The 18,497-nt window shown below is 40.1% G+C and overlaps 1 protein-coding gene across 1 annotated transcript; it reads left to right on the top strand.

The window, feature by feature from the left end:
- The first annotated feature begins 4,154 nt into the window (after positions 1-4,154).
- GTF3A (general transcription factor IIIA) lies at positions 4,155-17,201 on the top strand. Its single transcript, XM_063444883.1, has 9 exons — positions 4,155-4,350; positions 6,601-6,701; positions 8,646-8,742; positions 8,971-9,059; positions 9,772-9,845; positions 11,919-12,005; positions 14,077-14,306; positions 14,559-14,612; positions 16,353-17,201. Exons 1-9 carry the CDS (start codon positions 4,156-4,158, stop codon positions 16,518-16,520), a joined length of 1,095 nt encoding a protein of 364 aa, XP_063300953.1. The 5' UTR covers position 4,155; the 3' UTR covers positions 16,521-17,201.
- Positions 17,202-18,497: the final 1,296 nt, after the last annotated feature.

Genomic DNA, 18,497 nt, shown 5'->3' with positions numbered 1-18,497 from the left:
AAGCGGACCTAACTCAGGGTCCGCACACCAGGTACCGAGGCAGAGGTCAGAGACGACGCAGGGAATAAAAGAATCTTCTCTGCGTATCATTAACCTCTCCAACACCACCCTTAGCACAACCGAACTTAGCATACTGGAAAAGGGACTATCATTTGTACCCGTTCCAACATTCAGCAAGTTCACCTGGACTAAGGATGTTAATTTGTTTGTGAGGAAGTTGGCTCTATTCAAATATCATGCAGTACGAAAAGAAATCAAGGCACAAAGTCTGGGCCTCTTACCAAAAGACCTGGAGTGCCTCGATACTCTCGTTGAATTGCTTAATTCTGGGGAGGGCTCCATACATCATGACATTCCATATACTAACTTGAAACCCAAGAGTAAGTTCACTCCACACTTTCAAGATTATAAAAACCTAGAGGTATTTCTTGAAATGGTAACTAGGGAAATTGAAAACATAAATGTGGAAGATTTTGATTTATCTCCCAGTGGTAATCTTAGTTCACAGGAAGCATTAGCTCTAAAAAAACTACAGAGCTATACGAATCTGATCTTTAAACCCTCGGATAAGGGGGGGAATGTGGTGGTACTCAATAAAGACCACTATATTCAAATAGCAGAAAGATTACTATCTGATGAAAGCACTTATCGTGTACTTGCTAAAGACCCTACGCAACAATACCAAATTGAGTTAAAAAGCTTACTTACAAAAGCAGTCAATCAACAACTCATCAATTTAGACGAGTTTGGGTTTATGTGCACTAAACAGCCAGTTTTATCCACCTTCTACTGTCTGCCTAAAGTGCACAAATCACTAACAGACCCAACCGGTAGACCTATTGTCTCCGGCTGTGACAACTTGACACAGAATGCGAGCATTTATGTTGATAAAATCCTATCTCCAGTAGTGCAGAAACTACCATCTTTTCTTAGAGATACGAAACAAATGCTAAACTTACTAACCAATCTCGTCCTACCGCCAAACGCCACTCTATGCAGCCTAGACGTGGAGGCCCTATATAGTTCAATTCCCCATAACCTTGGCATTAAACATACCCGTGAAATGTTGAAACTTGAAACTGACCTACCCAAGCACTATGTGAACTTTGTAACTGAACTACTTGAATTCATTTTAACCCGTAATGTCTTCTTGTTTAATGGCAAAATCTTCCACCAGACCACTGGTACAGCTATGGGGACGTCTTGTGCGCCCTCATATGCCAATCTCCATCTCGGCTGGTGGGAGAGATGTATTAAGCTAGACCCAAATTTGAAACCTTACATCGATCAGATTTTTTACTGGAAAAGATACATCGATGATGTGTTTCTGATATGGCTAGAAACATCAGATAAATTCAATGAATTCGTACATTTGCTCAATAATAACGAGTTCAATCTACGTTTCACTAGTGAAGTGGGAGGTCAAAAGCTTTGTTTTCTGGACCTAACGCTACAGGTATCTGGAGGCAAAATTGATACAACCTTATATAGGAAAAAGACGGCCTCCAATAACCTCTTATGTTGGTCCAGCCATCACCCCACACCGCTCAAGTCTGGAATCCCCATAGGTCAATACTTGAGACTTCGCCGGAATTGCTCAACAATGGAAGAATTTAAATTAAAGGCGAATGAATTACGACATATGTTTAAGACCAAGGGTTACCCAAATAGGGTTCTAAAAAGAGCTTACCTCAGGGCTATCCAGACTGAACGTGAAACACTGATCACAGATGTGAGTCGAAAGACTGAGCTAAACACAATACGCTGCATCGGTACGTTTGATGCAGGATGGGATACCATGTCAAATCTCTTTAAAAAATTCTGGCCTATCCTCAAGTCTGATAAGCACCTTAAAGAAATCCTGCCACCCTTCCCTTCGATTACAGCAAGAAGAGGCAGGAACTTGAGAGATATTTTAGCACCTAGTCATCTCTCGACAACCTCCCCCTCTGGCTACTTTCAAAAATACTTACCTATGGGTACATTTCAATGCGGTCACTGCAGTGCATGCCCATTCATTAGTAGACAATCCAAGACAGTCCCTGACATTGGTGATTCAAAGATGTTCAAACCTCGTTCCTTCTTTAACTGTCACACAAAAGGAGTAATTTATTTGTTGACTTGCTCCTGTGGTCTAAAATATGTGGGCAAGACCTTTCGCCATTTTAGACTTAGGATACGCGAACACGTGAACTCGGTCAGGCGACATCTGGAGACGCCAGTCTCGAGACACCTACACCAACACCATAACCACTCCTCAGCGGGTATTCGATTTATGGGTCTTGAGCATATACCACAACCCCCTAGGAAAGGGAACTGGGATTTAAGACTTAGACAAAGAGAAGCATTCTGGATCTATCATTTCAAAACACGTTCACCTATGGGGCTGAATGAGGGTTTCTCTTACTCTCCATTCATTTAAAGTACTGCCGTATTCTGATAAACAATGTTATCTTAATAACAAGCTTGTATATATGTACATATTTCTTTATTATTTCTATTTTTCTGCACTTCTTGGCTACCCCTAATTTATACTCTCACCATGTCCTGCATGCCTGTGGTTTACCTTGCTCCCTTTTACTGAGTGCTCTATCATACCCCCTGCCATGACCCTAAATTTAAGACCATTCACTTGCATAAATAAATAAATTTGGAGGAAATTTATAGATACATTTTTTAGTGACAATACAGTATCTGTTCTTATGTTGCCAGGTTGTTACAAAATCGGCTATAACGGATATGTACGTATGAACTATACTATGAACTAGCTCCTGGCTCCTGTTTATACAATCTATATCCAAGTGAATTAAAGGTCCTTTGTTTACATTGTCAGTGGGAACTAACTAGGCACTCAAAGGGTTAATCCTCCCGGTCTAAGTGCACTCGTCTTTTTTTTGGTCGGCTAGCACGTGAGGGGCCGGACTTACGGCATGTTACGCCACGCCCCCTTTGCCCCACTCGTTAGCCGGCCAATGCTCCGAGCACACGGATTGGTAGATACCCAGGTGGACATAATTGAGATACCGGTATAAAATAAACCGCGGGGACAGCCTCCCTTCAGATACCCCTGATGACGGCGTACGGTTACGCCGAAACGCGCGTCGGGTTCAGTCTGTTTTCACTTACCTGAGCACTTCAGCACCTTTGCACTTATGTTCGTTTAGTGATTCAACTGGGGCTTTATATGTATAGACTTAGTCTAGTCTTAGAATAGAACACCCACGAAGGTGTTATCTAGGAGAATAAGGGCTAGCACAGGGATTAAGGGGATCTGTGTGGGAGACTATGGACTATGGACAATAGCATAATGCCTGACGTAATTTAGGAAAAGAACAATGTATCTTGTTAGCACAAGCTGATTTCTAAACAAATTTATTGTCGTTTAAAGACACCTTACTGGGAGTATTATTGCTGCTGAGCTCTGTTATACACTCAGACACCTTACTGGGAGTATTATTTTCTGTGGAGCTCTCTTATACACAGACACACCTTAAATAAAGTCCTTCTAGAAAAGAGGGACATTAGGATATAAAAATGAGGACAGAAAAATTTGGGGGAAAAATAGGGACTGCCCCTTCTAAATAGGAACACTTGGCATGTACTGGTAGGATATGAGAGCGATTTGGAGATCAGTCATTGCTATACAGGTACATAACTTCACATAATCCATTATAACTAACGCGCTTTGACTTTAAACCAGACCCGCCCGTACCATTCCATATAAAGGAATGACAGGCTATTTACACAGCTCGGGTAACAGGCACCCTGTGTGCTGCACGCTCCAAGCAATAACTACAATTTATATAATTTTATATATTCTATAACAGGTTATGCTGCTTCACTATTTAAAAAAAATAAAAAAAAAAATCAACTATACCCCCCCGCCGAGATACAATGGTTTCTTCCTGTTCAGTCATTGCGGACTCTCTCATTTTACTCCGGGGGGGGGATTGTTTCTTGAGTGCCCTATTTTACTGCGTTACATTTTATTTATGGTCCGTTATATATCAATACAGGCCTATTATTTAATAAACTAAATATTTAAAGATTGTTAGCCCTATCTATCTCACGTTGTGTGTTTTTTGCCACAAGGAAGACGTGGATCCCCCCTCTTCCTGTATGCAGTGGTCCATTCCAATTTAATAATTCGTGCACATGGCTTCTGTCATGGCATCCAGCTCCAGGCCGATTGGAGAAGTGTTTCCTGGATCTGTGGATGCCGTTAGAGCCATGGGGGAAAGTGTGGTGCCCGCCGCCAGGATGCAGTACATCTGCTCCTTCCAGGACTGCAGCAAGACTTATAACAAGAAATGGAAGCTGGAGCTCCATCTGTGCAAACACACAGGGGAGGTGAGAGGCTGGCTGGGGGTGATGAGCCATTGGGCGTAATCATGGACTGCTAAACCTGCACTGTTATGAGCCATTGGGGGTAATCATGGACTGCTAAACCTGCCCTGTTATGAGCCATTGGGGGTAATCATGGACTGCTAAACCTGCCCTGTTATGAGCCATTGGGGGTAATCATGGACTGCTAAACCTGCCCTGTTATGAGCCATTGGGGGTAATCATGGACTGCTAAACCTGCCCTGTTATGAGCCATTGGGGGTAATCATGGACTGCTAAACCTGCCCTGTTATGAGCCATTGGGGGTAATCATGGACTGCTAAACCTGCCCTGTTATGAGCCATTGGGGGTAATCATGGACTGCTAAACCTGCCCTGTTATGAGCCATTGGGGGTAATCATGGACTGCTAAACCTGCCCTGTTATGAGCCATTGGGGGTAATCATGGACTGCTAAACCTGCCCTGTTATGAGCCATTGGGGGTAATCATGGACTGCTAAACCTGCCCTGTTATGAGACATTGGGGGTAATCATGGACTGCTAAACCTGCCCTGTTATGAGACATTGGGGGTAATCATGGACTGCTAAACCTGCCCTGTTATGAGACATTGGGGGTAATCATGGACTGCTAAACCTGCCCTGTTATGAGCCATGGAGTCCTGTGTGAAGAGCCATCCTGGGGGCCACGTTCTAAAAGTGGAGCAGTCATTGTGGAAACGAGTAGAATGTTGCTACTCCCTGTTCCACTGTTAGAACCTGGTCCCAGAATCACTCACTGCATGACATCCTGATCCCCTCTGCTTTCAGCCTGCCGAGTGTTATGGGAGTTAAAATCCACAATCCCTAGAGGCTGTTTGTCTGAGTAACCCCATAGAGCTAAGCTATTATTCTGTCGGTTATCAGCAGGCCCACTGTCACTGTCATGCCAATACTATCCTTTGCCTGTAACTCCTTCTTTCACTGTCCTAAGTTAATGACTTGTTGCATGGAAGTGGTATTGATTGGGACTGATCTACTGTATTGGTTGTTAAATCAGCTTATCGATCCATTGAGTAATTATTTTTTTAACATCACTAAAATCATCCCAGTGTTTGAGGGATCTCCATGACACATGAGAAGGCAATGAAACTACAATACTCTGCTTATTGTGGGACCTTGCTAGGAGCCTGATGGATGTGTCTGTTGCCAATGGGTGATACTTGGCTCAATAATATGGAGACATATTTTTGGTACTTGACCCAGTTGTTCGCCTATTGCTTTTAAAGTATTTATTTTCAGAGTTATCATATGGAGACCACTATCATGACATTGCAATGCTATATTAATGTATCTCAAGAGGTGTAAGTTAGGTTTGCAGATTTATATCCTGATTATAAAGAGCTTTGTTTTTAGCATCTATAAATTGTCCTTGTTTGATATTTTTAATATGTTAGGTGGGGTAGGCAGACATGTTGAGACATGTCAAAAGTCTAAGTATGCAGTGTGTGTGATCAGTACTGCATGTCTTTTGCATGGTATCATTTTTTTAATTTTTTTTTTTTTTTTTTTTTGGAACCCGTCTGAACATGTTACGTATACAACTTGGGTTTTATACTTATATATATTCTAGCCTTCAAAGCTCTAACCGTGTAATGAATGCATATTAAAAGTCCACATATTGCTTCCATTTCCTGTGAAACAGTTGGCATGCAGTATACTGTTGCACTAATTTAAAAGTATACTCTCCGCTCCAAAACAACAAAGTGCATTTTAAGGCACCCAGGCCACCTCCACTCAATTAACAGGTTTGGGTGCAGTGTTCCTGTCATTTTAACTATGCAAGGTGAAACATTGCTGTTTTTTAATTTTTTTTAAATATTTACCTTGAATGGTTAAACACTCCCCCAGTGGCTGTCTAACAAACCCCTAAAACAAAGTCACGTAATGTTACAGCCCCCTAGGAAGCCATTGATTGCTTTCCTATGGGGCAGCATGGAAGGTTGCGCAGCACTTGATGTGCATGCGCTGTAGGTTCTCCAATGCTTCTCAGTGAGGAGCAATGGATTGGGACATGCTGGACGTAATGTTCCCTGACGTTGCTGGAGTACAAGAGGTAAACAGAGCCAAGGGAGCAAGTGGAGTATTCAGAGTTTTGTGAAGTTTAACTGTGTATATATAATCATTCCATGCCTTTGGTATTTTATCTTTATTTACATGTTGGGTTTTAGTGCATTGCAACTAGTTCACTATGAATTCTCAATGTTAATCATTTTCTTAGAAACCATTCCGCTGTGACCATGAAGGGTGTGAAAAAGCTTTTGCTTCAAAATATCACCTGCAAAGACATATGATGACACACACTGGAGAAAAAAATATCAAGTAAGTAGTGTTGTCTGTAAAGCACTCGTAGAATGCTTCTTGCCCCATGGGTTGATAACCTGCATAGACAATGTGCCAGCTTCACTCATGAGCAAAATTTCAGGTACCACCAAAGCGTTATTCACTTTTGAGTTTTTCATAAAACCTAATCTTTACAAAAAGCTCAAGCCCTGTTTTTTTTTTTTTTTTCCATTAAAATTCCAACACAATCAAAATCTAAATACACCAAAGCTGGGACCCCTAATACCTATTTCTACAAAAGGTGTGGAGAAAAAAAATTCAAATGGAGAATAATGTAGTGTAGTGTATTTTAAAGTTTCATATGCATGAAATTATGCAAAGAGGTGAACTGGAATTTAACAGAAGTTGAGGCAGTGTCTGATGGGGAAGTTTCCCCCACCCAACTGGATGCCACCATGCAAGTGGAAATTGCATATTTTTGTCTATGCAAAGACAACACAGGTGTGGTTTTTGGTTTTTAAATCCTTTTTCATGTGCTAATGTCGTGACTTTTTTTTCTTTTTTTATTGTCAAAATGGTTCGCTAAATTTTCTTTTTAAAAGGCAGGTAGCTAACAGCAGTTGGGTCCTGACATATTGGTCTCCTGATTTTCAGGTTCCCATGAAGCTGAACCTAGCTTAGACCATTTAATATCTAGAGCTTAGACACTGTCACAAACATATATTCTGGAAAGCTTGCTAGACAATGCTTCTGCATGGTATATCCAATACTGTAGTTTGTGTACCAGTATCAGAGAATAACAACGATGTATTTAACCAGAAACTGTACATTCAGATTACTCTGGTTTCCAAGTACGTCCTGGGGATATTGCTTTTGCCCAACATAAAGGGGTGTCATGAAATGCATGGCCATGCCTATTCCGGAGTGACTTTTCACAAACACAAAGTAATAGGATTTATATACACCTGTGGACACCGGAGCTTAAAGGACCATTATAGTGCCAGGGAAACTATTTGCTTTCCTGGCACTATAGTGCCCTGAGGGTGTCCCCACCCTCAGGGTCCCCCTCCTGCCGGGCTCTAGGGGGAGGAAGGGGTTAAACCTTTCTCCAGCGCCGGGCAGGGAACTCTCCTCCTCCATTGCGATGTCATCGGCTGCATGCGCGGCAGGAGCCGTGCGCACATTCAGTCAGTCCATAGGAAAGCATTCTCAATGCTTTCCTATGGACACTGGCGTCTTCTCACTGTGAAAATCAGTGAGAAGCGCCTTTAGCGGCTGTCAATGAGACCGGCACTAGAGGCTGGATTAACCATATTATAAACATAGCAGTTTCTCTGAAACTGCTATTTTTATAGAAGAAAGGGTTAAACCTAGCTGGACCTGGCACCCAGAACACTTCATTAAGCTGAAGTGGTCTGGGTGCCTATAGTGGTCCTTTAAATGTGCTTGTGTGAAGTAGGGAAAGTCTAGAAGATTATACAGTCTGGAGTCTTTCAAGTTTCTTTGGAATAAGCAGGGAGCCTTGTTTGTGCTGCAATGCTGTCTTGATAGTGTTTTAATTGCTCAAGTGAAAACTGTTTAGTTTTAAACCAGGTTTAATTCCAGCAGTCTTCATGTGGACATCAACAGACTTGAGTTTTTTTTTTTTTTGTTTAATATTGACTGTTTTTTCTTAGAACTGCTAATGTGGATATATGTATCTGTAAAAAAAAAAGTGTTAAAACATTTGCCATGCATAACATTTCTTAAAATTTAAAATTCTGCTTCTTAAAGTGTATCTGCCTTCCAAATATCAAAGAAAATAGAACTTGTGGCGAAATGGGCTATTGGCATTAACACACAAATGTTTATAAAATAGGCCATTAACTGGTCATAATTTGAACCACACTAAACTATTACACAGGAAGTAAATTCACAAGCGCTCTCTTCCCCTCTTGTAAGGTTTATTTGTAGTTAAAATCTAAAAATCTCTATCCGTTTCAGGTGTGATTCTGAAGACTGTAACATAATGTTCAATTCGAAGGCCAACATGAAGAAGCACTTTAATAGAGCCCATGTATACACAGACCAAGTCTACGAGGTAAATCTTGTGAATGAGTTAATTTCAGACATCCTAATCTAAAACACCGGCTGAGGGAGTTGGGTTTCCAAGTACCTTAACCACTACACTACAAGCATTCATTCTTTTTTTATTTTATTTTTGACTCCCTTGGCAATAGCGCTAAAACCTGTCTAAGTTAATACACACTTGATTGGTATTGTTTAAGGATGTTCTGAGTTGACTAACTCTGAATTTTGTCTTATCCAGTGTGACTTCCCAGATTGTGGCCTTAAGTTCAAGAAACATAATAAACTGAGAATGCATCAGTGCACACATACAAACGAGCTGCCTTTTAAGTAAGCAAAACATCTAATGCCTTTATTACTGGTTTGTTTTAATTTTTTTGAGTGCTACATTAACCCCTTAAGGACCAAACTTCTGGAATTAAAGGGTATTATGACATGTCATGTGTCCTTAAGGGGTTAAAGGACCATAAAATTCCATCTCACTGGAGTCCCTAGTCAATGTTAAACAGATCTTTTTTTTTTTTGTTTTGTTTTATGCTACAGTAACTTTAGGGTCACCAGCAGTCTCAAAGCCTGGCTTCTTATGATGAAATGGCTAAGGGCAGTTATGCTAGTCTAGATTATACCAGAAGTGGTAAGCTGTGAGCATAATCTAAAATCTTGGTATCACTGCCCTCCTCGGATGGTTTCTCTGAGCAGGCATGCACTCCTATGGAAGTTCTGTTTAGATGCGTTGCATATACACCATGCGGCATCAATTGCACACAATGTTTGAGGTTTTTACTTCTACTGCTCTGTTCACCCCTAGTAAAAGTACTAATAGCTTTTTTTTTTTTTTTTTTCTTTTTTTTTTTTTTAAGGCTGAGGAAACCATCCCTTTCAGACAAGTGGCGTTCCTCTAATATCTTACTATTTTCTAGACCTTTTAGGAGAACCTGAAACGCAATTAGAATTCTATCACGACTGTCTACCATGACAAAGCATTGACTAAAGAGCATTTTTCTGTACGTGTTTGGTATTCTAAATACTCCTCTACTCCTAGGTGCACTTTTGATGGATGCAATAAATGCTACGCTTCGCCTTCCCGACTAAAACGTCATGCAAAAGTCCATGCAGGTATTTTCCTGATCAACTCTTAATAAAAAGTCTAGCACTGTTTAATGGGTCTGAGTGCAAACAAATCTCTCCCTATCCAGGAAGATTCGTATCCCATAAAATACCTGTCTGCATATATTCTGCTGTAATCTGCACTGGTGACGAAAACATGGTAGATATTTCCGAATGCTAAAATACTGCGAAGTTCAATGACTTTTTGTTGATGCCTACAGTTGCCTACAGAGTGCTTGTTTTTTTTGTTTTTGTTTTTGTTTTGTTGGAGACCATGTCAGGGGGACAAGCTTTCAGAGCTGTACAGTAGACCCTTTGCACAGATGGATAAACTTCTATTCTCATGTGAAATACAGTAACAATTTGACTTGTTTGTACTGTTAAACTTTTCAGGACATGCTAGATGAATTTGCTTACCTTTCCTGTATCCCATATAATTATTAATGTTCACTTAAACAAAGATAAGCTAAACTTGCATCTCATCAAACGGTGTCCTTCTCTAAACATGGCTGCCTCTCAGGCCAACCCAATGCTTCTCCGTAGAGCAAAAGTGCTTCACAGCAATTATTGACGTAGCCAATCGGATTCTCCAGAGGATTTCTGCAATGCTTCTGAGTAAATGTAGTTGTTCAGTGTTACACCGTCAAAAATTAAAATCACCTTTAGTGTCTGACAGCTGCTACAGGTGTTTTCAATGACAGATGTAAACATTGTAATTTATGCAGGTTTGTAAGGTTTGAGGATGCTTCCCATGGAAGGGACACCTCTTCAATGACACTTGTGTGCTGGCATTGGCAATATTCGTATGTTCTGAGTGATTATTATAATTCCATTCCTATATTTGCCCAGCATCTGTCCTCTTAGGGGACTTGCTAACATTTTTATATCTGAGAATCGGTTTGCCAAACTTCAGGAACATTTTCTATTAATCAAAATCAGTCTGCTACCATTAGAGAACCTATACTATGTGCATATCCAACTGATCTTACCCAGTAGAACAGTCCAGATCAAGACACCGGCAAGTCTCCTCTTAATGAGATAAAGCAATAGCACAGCATTTTGGCATTTGTCTGTATGAGGGATACCTCTCTGAGCAGAGTGAGCAAATAGACCAAAAGTGATAATGAAAATGAATACTGTGAGTGAGCAATATACACGAGAACATAGAACAGGCAAAAATCTAACTATGCCTGGTCACGTTTGCAAATGGAATAGACCAGGCTCAAAATTTCAAGTCCTATGTTACTAGACCAGAATAAATCACTTGGCACTGGAGGGGCCATGGCACACCTTGGAGTGGAACTGCTGTGCCAGGGCAAAATATCTGTTTGTTGTATCTTTCATGTTGGGGTACTTGCTGGCATGTTGAATCTGCACTGTTCTGGTTTGGGTTAGTCAAGAATTGGCTTCTCTTTATAATGGCACACGAGCTAGAACTTCAGATCAGAGTGGAGGCTAACCAAAAGGCAAACTATTTATTTTCCTCCTTTTCATTCTCTGTTCTCAGTTTCTGGTTTTTAATAACCGCACCAACTACAGGGCAATTGTTATAGTTGCTGTGACTGAACAGGTAGACCACCTGGAGGAAGGATTCTCTTGCTCTCCTGTCAGTCTTCTGTATGTGCAAAAGTTTGAAGTTGCTCTGTTTGCACAGACCCATTTAAAAGAAACTGGCTGTCAGTGTTCTGCCAGCAGCATGTGAATATCCATGGCTAAGGCCCTGAAAGATGGTGTCAAGATAGGACAGATTTCTGCATTTTGAGCAATACTTGTAGTTGCTCGCTACATTTCTGAAAATCGATGGAGGCTCTTGAAAAGTCTTTCATAGGCCTTTGTTTTGTCCTACTTGCAAGAATTTAAAGTAGCAATGAACCAGAAGATGGACACACTTGAAGAGCTTCAGGTAAGTATCACTTCCCCCTGATCCCATGTAAGTTGACATGTCATAGTGGACACAAGTGATGGTTGAGCTTTGGATTTAGAAACCGGTTTTGGAACATGTGCAGCAGGTAGACAATAGTCTTAAAGTTTTTTTGTGAAACTGTTGTAGGATCTAACTTATAATTTTTATTTTTTTAATAGGATACAAGTGCAAAAAGGATGAAACTTGTGAATTTGTTGGGAAGACATGGTCAGATTACATAAAGCATGTATCTACCTGCCATGCTGGTAAGATAATTTGTTATTAAAGGAATATTTTAACTTAAATCATAAGAAAACTCTCAATGTTTTAGTCATTTTGCCAGCTAGCTTGCCATTTCATTGGACTGCTGACTATAGATAAACTAGTTACATTTCAGGAGAATGCAAAGTAATTGGGAGGTGCCCCGTCCACCTAGGTTACTCAAGGAAACACCTGCTATTTAACGCCTTAACCTGTCCAAGAATGGGAGCCACTATTGGATTCCCCAATATTTCACACTGCTTTTAGCATGACTTTTTTCCAACACTACTGTTTGATGCTTGGAATAGTACATGTTACTGAAATTCCAAAGTCTGCCCCGAAGGGCATCCAAGCAAATACAGCTGTAAAAAAAAAATCAGTCTATTGCTTTAAATGGTTTAGTAAATAGGCTTTCATAAATGTACATGTAAAATAAATGGCCAAACATTTCATTTGCAGAACTTTTTTTTTTCTCTCGACTTCTGTTCAATCTTTCTTATTCCGAAAAAGTAGCTATTTTTTTTTTTCCCCTCTATGGATATGCAGTACTTTTATATGGGCATCTAGCCACCTCTTCACAGGACAGAGCACAGAATTCCACGAATTCAAGACCTCCTCTGGCTCCATTACCTATGGTATAAAACTTCTCACCATGTGAGCCCCAGTTTTTCTGCGACCCATGTATATTGCTGGGAATATTACCAGAGGGTTGCCTCTTCGGCGCTTAGCCCTGCAGGGCCAGGAAAGCAAGATGCTTGTAAAAAGAGCCATTACAAAATCCAAACCGCTTATTTGTGCAGGATGTTGGCAACCACTCCCTGATGGTTATAAGAAAAAACCCTTGTGCTACAGATTTTTTTTTTTTTAAACAAACTTTCCTTGTCCTATAGTCGGCAGCCTTACAGCCAGTTCAGCATTCCTTGCCTTCTATCTCAAACCTGGTCCAAGAGTGCAGGAAAGGGATGGACTCTTAATCTGGACTGGAATTATTTTCAGTTGTATTGTACATGCTGCCCTCCCTTAAAGAGACACTAGAGTCACCAGTACCACTACAGCATAATGCAGTAGTTCTGGTGTCTAGTCTGTCTTTCAGGGGGGAAAAAGCAGTGTATACATTACTGGCTAGTTAACTTTCTAGTGGCAGTCACTCACGATAGGTGACTTCTAGTTCAGTGCTGCTGTGTGCAACAATGGCATTCAGTGTCTCCACCCTTTTAAATGTTCCCTGTAGAGAATCATTTATTTAATGCAGCTCTGAGAATATACTGTTTGATGCAGTGTTTTGCCAAGAATGTGTAATAGCTTGGCAAGGCTTTCCTATGGGAATGCATTGTATTGGCTGAGATCGTAAAGATTGATCCCTGCCATGGAACTGGGACCAGCTGTGGTAAAATCTAATTTTCAGTGTGATTAGTGGGGCTGGTAATCTAAACCAGTGTTTCCCAACCCAGTCCTCATGGACCACCAACAGTCCAGGATTTATGCATTTCCCTGTATAAATCCTGACATCCTGGACTGTTGGTGGTCCATGAGGACTCTGTTGGGGAGCACTGATCTAAGCAACATGGCACTATAGTGTTAGGAATACAGGTTTGTATTCCTGATACTAGTTTTCCTTTTTAAATATTTGCATTAACTTGGCGTGCTTTGAATTTCTTGGGCTCATGTGCAGAGAAGCAGTTGTATACCAGAGGAAGTTCTTAATTTTTTTTATTATGTGGCATTCCATGATATGCCTGTCCTGTAAGATAGGGGCTAGATCCCCTCAATTTGTGAATACTGTCTCTAATCTTGAGGAAAATAATTTGTAAGTAAAACTTATCACACCTAAAAGGCAGATTATGCGAAGAATCAACTTTAAAATATTGACAGCCCTCAAGCTCCTCCAACTGAGACGCTAGCCCTTGCAGAAAGCTCAAAGCAGTGGAATCGCTATTGAGTATCTGTTGCATCGGATATTGGGCTAATGGTTGGGATTTATGGTTAGAAATTAGAAGTGTTCTTGTATCGGAGAAGTTGGTAATGTCTTGCATGATAAACGCATAGGTTTAATATACAGTGTTTCTTTACTTTCAGAACCACTCATCTGTGATGTGTGTAACAAAAAGTTTAAGAAAAAATGGTTCCTGAATGACCACAAGGTAACTCACGACAAGGAACGGAAAGTCTATTGCTGTCCCAGAGATGGCTGTGACCGGACCTATACTACTGCATTCAATCTCCGAAGTCATATCCTTTCATTCCATGAGGAAAAGAGGTCTTTTGTTTGTGAGCATCCTGACTGTGGAAAAACATTTGTAATGAAAGTAAGTTTGCGGTTATCCCCCCCACACTCACCTTTAATAATCAAAGCAGACAAACCTGTATTAATTACAAAATAAGGAAAGGTTTCAGTGCAGTCGGGACTGTGCCTTTTTTTTACATATCTCTGGTTGTCAAGATTTTCCTCTTCAATTTCCAATAGCAAGGGCTGTTTTATTGTAGTGCAGCCATATTAAAGTAAATCTTCCATAGGTCATAATATTAAATCGTGTTTTTTTTTTTTTTTTTGTTTACAGCGAAGTCTGGAAAGACATGAGGTTGTCCATGACCCAGAGAAGAGAAAACTTAAGGTTTGTTTTTGCCTTTTTCTCCTACGTTCACTCTTGGTGTTTACCTGGCTTTCTTTACATTGGATAAGTATGGATATCTTGGTGTAAGTGTATAACTCTGTAACAGTTAGTAGGCAGGGCAGGCCAAACACTAAACTTAAAATTACTTACAGGGCTATTCACTAGACAGGATTTTGTCCAAATAGAATCCAGTGAAAATGAGCATATTCTGAGCACATTGGTAACTTTCTGATTTTGCTAAAAGCCAATTGCCCTAAGGATTCAGTTGGTCCAACTGATTCTATAACATTGATTTGGAAAATAAGATTTTCACATTCGAACAAATTAACAGGACTGGAATCGGAAACTTATCACCAAACGCAAGGCAGCCAAGCATAACTTGGAAACATGCATTCTGCCAGAAGCATTGGTTTGTCATTCACTTCCTCTTTGCAGGAAAATTGATCATTTTAAAGTGTGATTTTTCCCCACTAGCAGCCAGCAGTGAAATGGTAAACCCTCAGCTCTACCAGGGTTAATTTATGGCAGCTGGAGAGCAAGCACTTGCAGCCAACCACTATAAAAAAAAACTACATAAAAAAAAATACAAATATTCTGTGGGGGTCAGTAAGAGGTAGCGTGCCTCAATATTCCCCCACTTGTCATATGGCAGGTGGGGGCACATCTATCAAACATTTTAATATTAATGACTAGTTGCTAAAAAAAAAAAACATGTGGAAATGGAGCCTGTGAAATAATGGTGAGAGCAAACTGCCACCACCATGGGGCATCAGGAGGGGATATTTTAAGTGGGGGACGCTGTGTCCCCTCCACTGGTCCCCACCTATGCTTTGGACCCTAATATTAACAAGGTAGAAAGGCTATTGTACCCTGCCACACCTATGCCTGTTGCTGTGTTAATTGTAAAATAGGGGAATAGACATACCAATTTCAACCCACCCAATCCCCTAGCCACCTCCTAAAATAAGTCCCTACAAGTAGTCAACAAATCTAAAATCTGTGAAAGGAAAATAAAGCAAAAACTAAATTACTTGGCATAAGAAGTCATCTTTCATCTAATAGTTCTGTTCTTCAGCCCCCCAAAAAGCCATCCTTGCGGGGTATAACATCTTGTAGGTTTTCCCACACACTGACTGGCATCACAAAGCATGGGAACATTTCTCACTTTGTAACATGACTAGGAGTGCTCCAATTGGTTGGTTTACTAGCCAATCGGTGTTGCAGAATGTTTACATTAGAATGCTATAGCTTTTGTCATGAATTAGTCACTCCTTGATAACAAAGTTGATGCTGAATGTCTTTTACTTTCAGCTCTGTGTGGCTTAGAACTGCAGCAATTTTAAATATCAGCTGTCAGGTAGTCAGAAGGCTTGGTTCCAATTCCTTGATTTCTATTATGTGCAGGTTGTGGTGTAAGAACATGTGTTAAGCCTTGGGCCATGGCTCTTGTAATCAGTACAGTTATCAAAGGTCATAAAATTGTGAACCACTCTATCAATATATAGCTATTTATTAACCCTAAGCTCCATGCTTATTGAGCAAGCACTGATCCTATAGAACAGAATGAAAAGCTTCAATTTGGTGTCTCTGATGTGGGAGGAGTCTGCCTGCAGTAAGACCTTTAAAACAATGTGTCTGCATAATGCATTAAACAGGGGGTCATTCCCCCCTTAGTTTTCTTTCATTAACTTTTCTCTTTGTGATTCTTTCTTATATCTATTTTTATTTTTAATGTTAAAGGAAAGAAAACCACGTCCTAAAAGAAGTCTTGCATCTCGCCTGTCTGGATACAAGCCTCCAAAAACTACCAACCCTCCCGAAAAGTCACACTCCGAAATGGTAATGGAAAACCCGCCCCAGAATGCTGAAATTAATCATGGCCAGCTCGAACAGCTCACCCTTAAATAACCATGGAATTCTTTATTTTGCTATCTATGTAAAAGCAGTCTTATTTTATGTTAAAATAACCAAAGTTTTGGGTAACCTAATTTTCTAAGGTTTTGTTTCTTAATGTATGACTTTACTTCTGAGGTCAGACTTTCTACTATTGATAGCTGTCAAAATGTTTTACTTTAGTGTTTTTTTTTTTTTTTTTTTTTACTTTGAAGGATTAACATGGTATCATTGGCATAAAAGGGCATCTCTTCCAGTTAGTGATTGTTTTGCAACACAGGCATCTGATTTTCCTGTACATTAAAGTCCAGAATGTTTCAGGGAACACCTCCATTGTATTTGTAATTTTACTTTCCAAAAACATTGCTTCACAAGGATTTAAATGTGCAAAATTTACGTGTGTGGAAAGAAACATCAGAAGAAATCTTCCTAAATTATGTTCGTACATATATTTCGAAGATTATAATGTTTAAATCAATGCACTTAAAGGGACACTAGTCACCAGTGCAGCTACATGTATTCCTGACCCTATAGTGTTAACACGACCATCTAGCCCCCCCTGGGCCCCTCATGCCTCCATAAATATAGTAAAAATCTTCCTGTATTCAAGCCAGAAGCTGTAAATCTGCATGCTGTTAGACTCAGGAAAAACAAGCAGTCTGCTGACATGTGATAGCCTGATCCAATCACAGTGCTTCCCCATAGGATTGGCGGAGACTGACAAGGAGGCAGATCAGGGGCAGAGCCAGCATGATTCAAACACAGCCCTGGCCAATCAGCATCTCCTCATAGGGATGAATTGAATCATTACATCTTTGCTGCAGACACTGAACTTTCCTCATAGATTCATTGATTCATTTCAGCTACAGTGCCATATAGGAGGAGACCTTACATCTTTTACAGTAGAATTTTGAAAGATGGATTTATTGGGCCTGGCTGTTCAAATTACACCACAAAGGCCTACCATTTGTGAAAGTACACACCACAGGGTATGTCGTATGGTGAATTATGGGCTACATTCCATAAATGTTTTCATTAGATTGCAGCAAAAAAATATATATATTTTACGCACATTACATCTTTGCTGGGCATTTTTTCAAATCTCATTATGTGCCACTATGATAAATCCCACCCAAATTATGATCCGCAAGCTGAATAAAACAAAAAATACCCCCAATGTATGCAGTTACCACTAAACTAGAGGTACAAGAGACCTATTCCAATTTTTACCGTTAGAATTTTGACAGATTGATTTGATGGGCCCAATCATATTTTGTTTGAGTTTTTTTCACATGCACATTGCAATCTAGCTATTTATTTTGTACTGTGTGCTGCAGTAATAATTTAGAAAATAACTAAATTGTGTTCTACTATATCTCTTGAGTACTGAATAACCACCTTTCCATCCAACCAGTCAAGTTTGTGTGAAAAAAACAGGGCTGAATTACCAAAAAAAAACACCCAAAGAAATTAAAGATGAATCAGTGTTGCACTTTGGGGCATTTTAATAGAACCTTTAAATTGCTTCATTAAGGCATACGATTTGCAAATGGAGTCACGTGTAATATATTTTTAACTTTTGTGAGGTACACTTTTCCCTCAACGTTTGCATGGAAAGTTTTATATACAACTTGTATTTGGTTTTCTCATGTGTGCCACTGTAACAAGATCCCCTGCAACATTTTGTGAGTACAACAATAATCCCTTATGTATACACCTCTGCCAAGTATCAACCCGCACCCTAATACTGTTAAGATGGCTCCTGATTATATCAGCAGAGGAACTTTATTGCTGGTCCTAACATTAACTCTGTTTCTCCCCCTACCACCAAAGTGATATGTAAGCTTTAAAAAAACAAAAAAAAAACACTGCCATATATAATATTTATAAACACAGTGTGTGTTAGCGCCGGCCCTGCAGTAGTCCACAGTATACTGCAGCCGGCAGGGAGGGAGGGAGACAGCCAGGAGAGGAATACGGAGGAGCTCTAAC

This window comes from Pelobates fuscus, chromosome 1 (assembly GCF_036172605.1).
Source record: "Pelobates fuscus isolate aPelFus1 chromosome 1, aPelFus1.pri, whole genome shotgun sequence".
In the NCBI taxonomy this organism is placed as follows: Eukaryota; Metazoa; Chordata; class Amphibia; order Anura; family Pelobatidae; genus Pelobates; species Pelobates fuscus.
The sequence above is the reverse complement of the archived record's forward strand: the minus strand, read 5'-3'. Positions and strand labels throughout refer to the sequence as shown.

Bases quoted from the DNA above. Each gene is read 5' to 3' on its own strand.
- GTF3A (XM_063444883.1), top strand. From the start codon at position 4,156: ATGGCTTCTGTCATGGCATCCAGCTCCAGGCCGATTGGAGAAGTGTTT. The intron at 9,060-9,771 runs GTAAGCAAAACA...CTCTACTCCTAG, and splicing joins ACAAACGAGCTGCCTTTTAA to GTGCACTTTTGATGGATGCA. The intron at 9,846-11,918 runs GTATTTTCCTGA...TTTTTTTAATAG, and splicing joins TCATGCAAAAGTCCATGCAG to GATACAAGTGCAAAAAGGAT.